The sequence below is a fragment of the Branchiostoma belcheri genome, unplaced genomic scaffold (genome assembly GCF_001625305.1).
Source record: "Branchiostoma belcheri isolate BF01 breed outbred unplaced genomic scaffold, Haploidv18h27 scaffold19, whole genome shotgun sequence".
Taxonomy (NCBI): domain Eukaryota; kingdom Metazoa; phylum Chordata; class Leptocardii; order Amphioxiformes; family Branchiostomatidae; genus Branchiostoma; species Branchiostoma belcheri.
The window spans coordinates 394,183-405,566 of NW_017803379.1; the positions used below are offsets into that span (position 1 = coordinate 394,183).

Genomic DNA, 11,384 nt, shown 5'->3' on the forward strand with positions numbered 1-11,384 from the left:
TTGACTTTATTGGTTTGAAGAAGAAGAAGAGGAAACAGAGAAAAAACAATATGTTTTTGTAACAGTGGGGGGGGGGGTTATAGGCGCTATAAATCATAAAGCAAATTTTATGGAGAAAAAGGGATGGACCATGCCGGCCTACCACCAAAAACATGATGCTTCGAGTCACTTTTACAATCATGCTGACGCCTAGACATTTTGAGACAACGTCCTGGAAGCAAAATATGGGAGGGGAGATCGTCACATTTCCCAATTCTGTTCCGAAAAAACAGGTTGGTTAGCTTTGAAAAGAGACCGTTACATCGCCCCCTCTCCCTCTCGACATCTGCTTGGAGAATAACTTCTGTCTGAACCACAAGGACACGGGTTCAAATCCCAGCGAAGCCGTCTGTCAGCCGTAGCCACATGATTAACACAAATGAAAGCACACGTTTGTTTTTGTTCTTTGACCTTAAACTTTACACCTTACCGGTTAATCCCTAATCCGCGGTGCGTGGCCACATGTACCGGCAAAACGACCTTTAGACTCCGACCTCTGAACTCTCACCTCTCATGACCCGTGACGTCACTCGCATGCTGTAAATATTCTGTGCCGGCCAATTTTCTCGAATATTCCCAAATACCTGTCGAATTCTCCCGTAAGTATTCCGTTTTGTAGGGTAGATGTGTTACTGGGGATGTGTTGAATATATATGGATGTCAGAAATGCGGTGTTTATACGGTTTAGAAGGGAGAATCGTCTGAAAACTGCTCTAGTTAACTGTAAGAATATTTCTTGCTGAGTAAACCACTCTGCATATGCATATCTGCCATGATTGTGACTCGACATACATGATTGTGTATTTAAGCGTTAGATAGGTATGATGGTATCCTAACGTGCTTAATTGGAAGATTAGGGATTGCGTTTGTATTACCAATCTGAAGAAGGCGCCTTTTTCTCTGGACTTGTAACTTACTCACCTGTTTCTTATGTCAAATAATTTACCTTTGATAGAACTTGAAGTAGAATGTTATGTTTATGGTAGCGTTTGTATCTGTGTATGTATATTATATACGTGGTTTAGGGCAATAAGTCAAGAAGCTATGGATTGATTGTCTTTAAATTTGGTAGGTGGGTAGGACCTGAGACCTCAAAATGGTTAGAATTTGGGCCCCCTGGCAGCTTGTTATGGTAATGCAGCAGCACTTGTTTTTGATATCTCGTGATCTGGACATCTCTACATAGTAAATTTGCCACCCCAGTTTTGCCTACTTGATACTGGCAACACTTGAAGAAGACCCATTTGTACTTCCTTGTACTTCAAGTGATCCATACCATAGGGGTATACAGAAAGTGTGAAAAGGAGAAAAAAGGGGGAGTGAAAGGAAAAACTTGTTGTTTTGACTGCAGGTGAGATACAGGATGGCGGACAGTACTACTGGTGGTGGCTCAACTGGAGCAGGGGATGCTGGGACAGCCCCCTCAGAGTCACAGCCTGGGGTCGTGGTAATTCATTCATTTATTCATTTCACCATAACACAACTGGGTAGCCTCTTCAATTTATAAAAGTTGATTTCCAATTATTTGTGGTCCAGTATACAGAACAACACCATAGCATTTCACTTCAGTGTGGTGGAGACATTTTAGGACTATATATGACATGCAGCTCAACGTTTTCCTTTTCCAAGGTCAAAATCAAAAGTTGAAGTAGAGATTAGTCAAGAAGTTACATGAGATAGACTGGTGCAGTAGCAAACACCCTTTGGTGTTGAATTACATTGTACATTATGTAGCAAGTGGCAAGACATTCAGAGCCGAGGGACAGAATCGGAGGGGCTGGTCATCATATGCATGCATGTACAGTCTGTATATGATTGTGTTTGAGTAAGAATCAACAGAGCAGTAGTTTGTCGGGCTAGACCATGTGGTAAACATGATGTCTTTGCTTTGCTAATGTTACCTTCCTAATTATTCTTTGTTGCAGAATTACATGTTGGCCCATAAAGTGGACGCTGGCCTGTGGTTGAGTCGAGTCTTCACCGTGGGATGCTCCCTTCTGTATGCCATACCGTTGTTAGGGTGAGGATCTGTTTTTAAATCACTGAATAAAGGTTGTACAAGTACATGCTCCATTAGTAACTAGGTTTGTGGCAACCTGTTAATGAATAGTGATCACACTGTGCAAGGTTTGAACCACTCACACTGGGAAGGAACCCAGCTCTGTTTGATAGGAGCATTGGGATCTTTAATGTGATTGAGTTGTGTCTCTTCTTAAACAAGGGAACACCAGCTTTAAATTTACGTCCTATCTGAGAGGATGTCCCTGACTGAAGCTATAGCGCTATGCACTCATTTTCGCCTGAGTGAAGTGAGGAAAGTCGTGTTAAGTGCCTTTCCTAAGGGCACAAGATCAGTGACAGGATTCAAACCCGGGACCACTTGAACACTTGTTATACCACATGACCCCACCATTTGGAAGGATTGACATAACAGGTGATTGTCACCTTTTCAAGCCTGAAACATGACTGTATGGTTTGAACAACTCACATCTGCAGGAAGGACCTCTACTCTTTAACTGTATTTTACATCATTCACCTACCCTCTCACAGTGTCCATGTTGCGTACGGCTGCTACCAGCGGGCCCTGATCAGCAGTGCCATCACCAGCGTGCTGCGGCTGCACCAGAGACTGCCCCGCCCGCAGCTCACCAGGGAGTTCTTTGCCCAGCTGGTGCTGGAGGACAGCGCACACTATCTCTTCTTCGCACTCATCTTCGTCAACTCATTCCCCTTCACAAGTATCCTTTTCAAAATGCGAAATTACTTAGACTTTAATAGGGGCTCCCATGCCTTCTGACACAGGCAGTCAATAGCTCTACACCCTTCCAATTCTGATTTACTGTTAGCAGGTCCCTTGTAATTATTAGTTTTGTTAGTTTGTTTGTTTTCTGTTTGCAGGTCCCTCTCATATTTCAAAGGGCCCTGAAATGTTTATCTGGCCCTTATGACTTTCAGATTGTCATACAGTCAGAAACTGTCCAAGGAGGCCACTCAGGGGACTGATAAAATCTGGTCTAGTGTGTGGACTGGTGCTTCAAGTGTCAATAACAACAAAATTTTTTAATGATTTAAGGAACCACCAAAAAAGTGGTCACATTGCCCAGGTGGTCTCTATGTAGACAGGTTAACTGGTTATGGGTTGGCCAACTATAGTGTGATGCCCCTGAAGAAATCTGCTTGAATTGGAGATTGATTACATTTAATTCCCCATTGACAATCATGAATGTGGAACAAAATATACTGTGCGTAGTTATATTAACCCTTAACCAGTATGTCGCAGTGATTCTCATGCCAGTGTTCCTGTTTGCCCTGCTCCATGCAACAGCCTTCACCAAGACATTACTTAATGTGAGTCAACAACCCTAACCACATGGTCACCTTGTTTCATATAGTCTGTGCAATAATACATATGTACAAACTCTCATTGTCCAGGGCTCTATACACTTGTATGTATGCCTTACATGTACCAGTATGCATGGATGAATATTAGCTAGAAGCATACTTAAGTCTGGCAAAGTAACAATATTCAACAGTTATTAGACCTTTTAACCTTAGGTAAATATTGGATAGAAATGTACATGAAATTTGTATACATTATAGATCCCTGCTAAATCCAATTCTATCAGCCATTTCAAAGTTTTCTATTCTTTCCTTTCTGTATTTACATTTCTAGGAGCATGTGCTGTAGCTTGAGTAATACTAGTAAGGTGTTTAATCTCCCATCTACAGCTCCAGGGCCCAAACGCTGGCCAGTTTCTACGTTCCTTACTGGACAAGCTGGTTGCCAGGCAGCAGGACATCTTACGCCTGGTGGCCTGCACAGAGATTTTCCTCATGCCGGCAGTGGTCTTCATGGTGTTCGGGTGAGTTGTCCTTTTGGTCAGAAGAAATAAGGTAAATGTATAAAGGTTAAGGTAAATAGCCTTTTTCAGGCCATTGGGACAGTTGGTTGATGATACACTGTGTCTTGGGCAAGGTATTGGATGGAGGAGCCCATCCCTCCCCTTCCACCACCTCTTACCTCCTCAACCAAAGTTTTGGTTCAGAAGTATAACATTCAAGTATATGTTTTATTGTTGTTTCTTGGCCACAAACTCATTCCAAGCAATTCAGGACCTATGTACTCACAGTGACTGTTTCCCTTGTTTTACCTGGTGGTTGGAGAAGTAAAAAAAACAACATGTAACCCCACTTAATCTTATCATTATCTGAGAAATGTTCTAGACTGTGGTTACAGAATGTTTTATCTTCCCAGAGGACGGATGAGTCTGCTGGTGCCGTTTATCTACTACCGTTTCCTGACCCTGCGGTACGCCTCCAGGAGAAACCCCTACTCAAGGTAACCTGATCCTTATTAGGTTTACCTTTATGTCTGTCACCATGGTAACTGGTGCTGTAGCAGACACCCTGTGGAGTTGGATTACATTATGTAGCAAGTGACAGGCCAGGAGGGGCTGGTCGCTATATATTTATGTGTTTGAGTAAAAATATATAATTTGTTAGGCTAGACCAGCTCCATATGAAGGTAAACATTACCTTTCTCTAGTAGTTACATGTACATCTCGCTTTGTCCCTCTGCAGACAGCTGTTCTATGAGCTGCGTGTGATGATGGAACAGCTGTGTTCCCGCCCCAGCTGCCCTGTCTTCATCCGTAACATGTGCAACAAGGCCATCGGCATCATCTCCCGCCTGGCTCCACCAGTGGCACAGTGACACTGCCTATATGTACATCCTTACACTACCATGAAACATCATGTATGCTTTGGTTTCTATCATCAAAATATAAAAAATTGTATTTCTTACACAACAAAAAAGATCAATTCACCATATGTTGAACACCTCTCCTGCCTGGCTACACTGGTCGCAGAGTGACACAATTTCGCAATTACCTACATGTGCATGTACATGTATGCTTTACTCTGGGATGAGTGAAACCTCATATGTATTTTGGTTTGTACATTGTATCATTGAAACAGATTCAACCTACATTGTAACTGTATGTTTAACATCAGATAAATTCATTGTATTCTGGTCAACTGCCATAAGGTTGCACAGTGACATAGCTGACATGTATGTCCTTACACAAGCAAGAAACATTGTTACGTCTTGGTTTCTATCATTGAAACTGTGTCAACCTAATTATATTTCCAACACCATTTTCTATCCATCCTCTGCATGTGCAGCAAGCTGAAGGCATTAGTTTATCAAAGGAAATTCATCCAATTTCCAACATGACAAGATAACTTCAACAAAGTCTGTTCTTCTACCAAATGGGCCATACAACCACATATAGACAGAACCTAAAGCACCTGCAAACAGTTGCTTGGTGCAAGTGAAAAGAATGAACTAGAAATCTATGAAAGCCCAAAAAACTTCCGGCAGTCAATAATCACTAGTTGTCAGCATTTCATTTACAGTACATACATGTACATGTGGATAGAACTGATGTCATGGTACAATTTCAAGTCCTAAAGTGAATATATGAATTTGCAGATACAACCAGACAATCCCTGTACATATATCGTACAAAAATGTAACACAAACATATCACTGAATAATGTAGAGATATCACTGAAATGTGAAAAGATGTCCTTTGTGTGCTTTCACTAACTGTACCCTCATCAGTTGTATACATACCAGCAATGTTCTGAAAGAAATGTACTTTCTACATAAGAAAAATTTTATCAGAAAACTGCTGTCCAACATAGAATTCACAGATTAACAATATAACTTATGAACAGTTATGAACAACAGTGTATGGAAAGTGTTACATGTGTGTTTATTTCTGATGAATATAGTCTCAGTGCTGTATCTTCCACTTAGGTTACCACTCAACATTGTCCTCTTCATTGTGAAAGTGGTAAGGGTAAGAACTGTTTGAATATGCATAAACTCTACTGTGGCTTACAGTCCTTCCAGTAATTTCAAGAAGTGTTGATATTGATAGTGGTTCATGAATTGTTAGTGTCCTATCCAAACAACATACTCTATTTATTTATACTCTTTGTACATGTAGTATTATATAAACCATAGAATACAAAATGTGTGTTGAGGGAGACATAAAGAAAGTGTATCAAATTGCCGATTTAAAAGTGTACGTTTAAGAAATGAAACCTTGAATGAAAAAAACCTCACTTTTGACTGTGGACACACGAAAAAAAGTACGATATTGAAAAATCAGATTGTGCTCAAGTCAAATATCTCTGACTCAAAGTTAATACAGACAAGGAAATACATGTACATGTACCTTAATACAGAAGGAAGTATGTTGTTTCAGCTGACATGTAAAACTTCATCTTTCAGCAACAAGGTTAAATTCTTCTTAACCCCCTAGTCTTGCCCAACTTTAACTGACCCATTGTTGATAATTCATTTTTTCAATGGCCACATTTTTATATGTACTTGTATTGTGAGGTCTGTGTATTGAGATTAAACTGTAGGATCATAATATAAACATGACTGTAGAACATACTTTGTGCTCATGGTTTTGATTGTGAAGCCTAGCATTGCCTTGTGAGCTGTATTTATTCATAATGTCAAAGTACATGTAAGTAAATTTAATAATGTTATCAAATGTCATGTAGAAAAATGTGTAAGAAGTTCAAATAAATTGGAGAATGAATGATGTCAGCAATGATGTTGTCGTTGTGAATTTCATTCCAAGTCAAAAGAGATTACGTGAAAAGTAAAGAATAAGAAATGTTGCAACATTGTACAAGATTTTTAATATAAATTTGGACTTAATATATATATATAAAGGCATCCACTGCAATTGCAGGGTGGCAAAAGATATTCTGGGAGAGGAAATCGGTCTGCTATATCTTTTTCGATATTGAAAAATCATCATTTCATAATTAATGTGTTTGAAATAGGCCCAGAACAGTCTACGTGAGTCCCTTTATTTTTTGGTGCCACCAATAGATAACTAGACTCAGCCTATGATACACAAAAAGCAACCGTTCTCCATCAGCGACATTGCATTTTCCCCATCTCAGGTCGAACACGGAAGCCTCCAGCCACACCTTGTCTTGTCTGGACGTAGTGTCTAGACCCACGTGTCTAGACCCAGTGTCTAGACGTACGTCGGGACAGCGCGTCTGGGTATATAAGGCCTGACGAGCAGGCCAAGCTCACTCTCGTTGAGGGTTCAGTTTACGTCCTTGTGACTATTACGCGATTACGTCCCTGTGACTCTTGCTATCGACTTGCTCTCAGTCTAGAGAATGGCTAGAATCAACAACACCGGTGAGCCCAATTATACTTCCAGTATTGTTCGTTACACAGTTTCATCTTGCCCATAGAACGAATCCCATCAACAGAAATCGTGACTTACTCATGCCGATTGATTAGGAATGTTTTCTGGCCTGATGAGTGATGTCCAATCTATGTATATAGCTATCGCAGTTTGGGTACGTACTCTTCGTGGCTGAAAGAGCTCTTCTACCACTAGACTCAAGTATGCTCCCGGTAGGATATTCACGACGACAGTAGCAATCAGGGGCTAATCAATTACTAGTGTCGTAAAATGAGTCCTACAGGCGCAAAACTCCCATCGATCGGGAAGAAACTTCGAAGAGTGTCCACTAAAAGCGCGATATACCAAGCTCGAGTACTTCTTTAAGAAAGGGACACTAACTTCTGTCTCGTAAACAATCGTTACCATCGGAAAGGATCGAAGCCATTCTTCATATATAGTGGTAAACAAAAGTGAAAATACTAGGTACTACATGTGTAGTAGTAGATCGCTCCGCCAACTCTTGTGAAGTTTCGTAGCGTAGAGTGTTCGTTTAGTGTTTGATGTGTAGGCTTTTTGACCCGGGTTCGAATGCCAGCTTGTGCTTGTCCTTTTTTCTGTAGTACATGTATTTCTTTCAACGATCATGCTGTCGTACATTTGCTATCATTTACCATGCAGCGCCATTTCCTGTACAGCGCCATCTTACTAGAACAACCCTCTCTCCTTTGTTTGTAATCTTGAAAACTGGCTACTTTCAAAATGAAACGAAATCGCCAACGATCGAAAACCTGCTTGCTTTAGGTTTTTGACGTTGAAATTTCCAGTGTTATGTGAAGTCGATCGCGTTATTTCAAATTTGCCGTGCTTTATGAAACTGAATGTTTCAGAGGTTCGCTAGATGGCGCTAGTTATGGATCGGTCCCCGTCTTGTCACTCAGTCCAAATACATTTGTATGTACGGAGACATGTGTTACGTGTATACTTTGTTATACTTTCTTGCGTTTGTACATGATGTGTACCTAGGACATACAGGGGTATCATTTATGGTTTTGGTAGCACCTACCGCATTGTCAACTGTGTTTCCGATCTTGTATATGAAACGGTCGTTGCCATCAGTTGCGAAGGCTATATCGCTGAATGGTCGATGCTATATCATCATAATGCGGCCGAAAATTTGAGCTGAGCAATTATGTCTATTGTGTTGAACGAAAGTTCTCAAACTTCAATGTGAATAATTGTACCAACACAGATGAGCTTTAAAATTCATGCTAATACTATTACATGCATTTGACATAACAATAATGTGCCCTTTAATAACTCTTTCTTTTCTTTATATCACCAACAGCAGCGCCAGACCATCGGCGAAGAAGCTGCCGCCCCAAACGCAAACCCAACTGGTTTCGTAAGTTGGCGACTGCTTTAATATGATCTTTATCTGTCAGGACACAGGACAAGAAAATTTGACCAGCTGCTTTAGCCTGATATAAAGCCATCATGTGTAAGCTAGCCAATTTGTTTCATTGTGGTTTATATATTTTTGTAGTAACTGCTTTGTTCAGTCCAGTATTACATGTAATTGCTTGTGACATTGAAACTATGTAGCTAATAAGTAATGATTTTAATTTAAGTATCAACAGATTTCATGTTAGCACGCAAATGTAACATTGAATGCAAGTTGAATGCAATGATCTTAATGTGCTGTCATGAAAGTTCAACTATATTGGTAATTACATTGTTCAACGGTAAATCATTTGTTCCAACGCAAAAGGAAAATGTTCTCACCTAGATCAGTCACTCTAGCTTCGGAGTTCCCTCAATAGACTTAACTAGTGTAGACGGACAGCTCTATTTCAACATAGAGCATAATTGGCGCATTTTGTGTAGTGTAATTCGCTTTGATTCTACCTAATGCAGGCCCTCCTAAATGTGTCCCCTTTCTGTGTTTTTCTTACAGATAGCGATCCCAGGTTTGGCTTTGCGCCTGTCCAGCCACTACCACCGGCTCAGCCCGCAGCTCCGGCCGCACCAGCGCCACCGCCTCCACCAGCAGGTCCGCCAGTGCCACTAGTGCCAGTGCCCGCGCCAGTGCTCGTGCCAGTGCCCGCGGCTGCGCCCTTGCCCGTGCCAGTGCCTGCACCAGTGCCTGTGCCGCCCGCTCCACCGACTCGACGACCACCTCGACCGCGACTTGCACCACCGGGTGCACCTGCACCTGGTATGTGGAGGCCGCAAAGGGTTGCGGGCCTTCTATCGAGACAGGCCACAGCGGCTCTCTTTGGAGTGAAAGTGGTAAGTGTTGATATGATGAAGAAGACCATGCACTATGTATGTCTTGTCTTTCATTTAATTTTTTTTTTCAAATATGTCCTGCTGGTCTTTTGTAGGTAATTTTTTTTCACATTCAATTTTTAATCAGGTTATTAACGCTTGACTTCGCTGCTGTGACATATTTCTAAATATATAACGCATTTGGTGCATTTCGTGGTCTTTCCATAGTCTTTTACGTACATTTTCATACACACCTCGTCTGTCTGTATGATTTAAAGACCTGTTACGTCGATGTACTTATATTGTGTCAATTAAACTCTCTCCATATAACTGAGGAATGTTTATATGTTACAAATTCCTCCGATCATGATTGTAACAGCCCCCTTTTATCCCTTTCTAGCAATTGCGTCCCCCCCGCAGGATGACAGCTATTACAGCACGTAATAGGTTGGCAGTGGAAGCTGCAGAAGAACGAAGGAGAGCGGTAAGTTTGGTATATATAATATGTCATGTAGAATTTTAGGAAGTATCGTTTTATGATCTGTGGACCGCAAGTAGCAGAGAGTCTCTCCCGTCCCCATCTCTGTTATGGGTACACAATGTACATTTAACCCAGACACTCAGTCTTGTGTTCTTTCTACATTATTATGCCCACAGACGATATGAACTTCGGCCAGAGACCATCGGCTAGAGGGCCACCTCCGGACTACCACCATCTGGAGGGGCCCTCCCCCCGGCCCCACCACCTGCCGGGGGCCTCCGGCAGACCACCAGCCGGAGAGGCCGTCCACCTGCCACATCCTGCATGGCCGCTGACCACCGCGGCCAGGGTTGCACTTTCCCCGGCCCGACCACCAGCCGGGTGACGCCCTCCGGCCCGACCACCCGCCGGAGAGGCCGTCCTCCTGCCACAGTCTGCATGGCCGCCGACCACCGCGGCCACGGCCCGACCATCGGCTTGCACTCTCCCCGGGTGACACCCTCCACCCGCCGAGTGATGCCCTCGGTCCCGACGATCTGCCGAGTGATGCCCTCCGGCTCGACGACCAGCCGGGTTAAGTATGTTCTGCATGTCTTTAATTTGTGATTTTGCATTTAGTTTATTTGTGATTTTTTTCTGGTCTGGTAGAGACGGACTGGGACAGACTAGTTGTAATTTCATGTCAAAAAGCAGTTACTCAAGCAACTGGATCTGATGTACGATTTTCTGATTTATGATTTTCTGATTTATGATTTTCTGATTTATGATTTTCTGATTTATGATTGTCTGATTTATGATGGTCTGATTTATGATTTTATCCAGTTGCTTGAGTAACTTAGCATATTATTGTCTAACCTTCATCAATGTAATCTAATAATTTATGATTTCATAGCTGAAAAAATGTAACAGTTCCTTCTGTGTACCTGAACTATTGTTGGCAGGGATAATCACTGTTTCCTGGTTGTTGGTAAGGTGCTTGAATGTGTTTCGATGACATTCCGAGTGACATTGCTGGTGAGGGCCCCACCAGAAATATCCCTCTGAGTATCATTGCAACATATTCAACGCCTTGCAATCAACCAAGAGATTGTGGCTCTCCCTACTGACAATGCCTTGGGTAGATAGCGGGTAATTGTTACATTTCTTAAGTTAGTGGACGGAAATTTTTCATCACAAATCATTAACTTCCTGTCGTGTCTCCACCAGACTGTTCATGTTGTGTGAAATAAAATACATTGTATATGTACGGAATTGACTATTCTCTTTTGAGTAATTTCAGATACCCTCCACCCGCCGAGTGATGCCCTCCGGCCCGACGACCAGCCGAGTGATGCCCTCCGGCCCGACGACCAGCCGAG

The 11,384-nt window shown here is 42.1% G+C and overlaps 3 protein-coding genes across 3 annotated transcripts in view; 2 read left to right on the top strand and 1 right to left on the bottom strand.

Moving 5' to 3' along the window:
* Window positions 1-553, bottom strand: part of LOC109468016 (phosphonoacetaldehyde hydrolase-like) — a 4,839-nt gene extending 4,286 nt beyond the window's left edge. The window contains exon 1 of the mRNA XM_019766220.1: window positions 470-553. The gene's annotated coding sequence lies outside the window, so the exon portion shown is untranslated. The remainder of the gene's footprint in view (window positions 1-469) is intronic.
* LOC109468017 (transmembrane protein 33-like) lies at window positions 550-6,667 on the top strand. Its single transcript, XM_019766222.1, has 8 exons — window positions 550-638; window positions 1,391-1,486; window positions 1,965-2,059; window positions 2,590-2,777; window positions 3,320-3,387; window positions 3,769-3,902; window positions 4,295-4,378; window positions 4,621-6,667. Exons 2-8 carry the CDS (start codon window positions 1,403-1,405, stop codon window positions 4,751-4,753), a joined length of 786 nt encoding a protein of 261 aa, XP_019621781.1. The 5' UTR covers window positions 550-638; window positions 1,391-1,402; the 3' UTR covers window positions 4,754-6,667.
* A 2,398-nt stretch (window positions 6,668-9,065) lies between these two features.
* On the top strand, window positions 9,066-10,296 carry LOC109467797 (vegetative cell wall protein gp1-like). Its single transcript, XM_019765847.1, has 3 exons — window positions 9,066-9,566; window positions 9,946-10,029; window positions 10,203-10,296. The coding sequence occupies exons 1-3, from the start codon at window positions 9,186-9,188 to the stop codon at window positions 10,209-10,211; spliced, it is 474 nt and encodes a 157-aa protein (XP_019621406.1). The 5' UTR covers window positions 9,066-9,185; the 3' UTR covers window positions 10,212-10,296.
* Window positions 10,297-11,384: the final 1,088 nt, after the last annotated feature.

Coding starts and splice junctions, on each gene's coding strand:
- LOC109468017 (XM_019766222.1), top strand. CDS start 1,403: ATGGCGGACAGTACTACTGGTGGTGGCTCAACTGGAGCAGGGGATGCT. Junction 3,903..4,294: donor GTGGTCTTCATGGTGTTCGG/GTGAGTTGTCCT, acceptor TTATCTTCCCAG/AGGACGGATGAGTCTGCTGG. Junction 4,379..4,620: donor AGGAGAAACCCCTACTCAAG/GTAACCTGATCC, acceptor GTCCCTCTGCAG/ACAGCTGTTCTATGAGCTGC.
- LOC109467797 (XM_019765847.1), top strand. CDS start 9,186: ATGCAGGCCCTCCTAAATGTGTCCCCTTTCTGTGTTTTTCTTACAGAT. Junction 9,567..9,945: donor CTCTCTTTGGAGTGAAAGTG/GTAAGTGTTGAT, acceptor ATCCCTTTCTAG/CAATTGCGTCCCCCCCGCAG.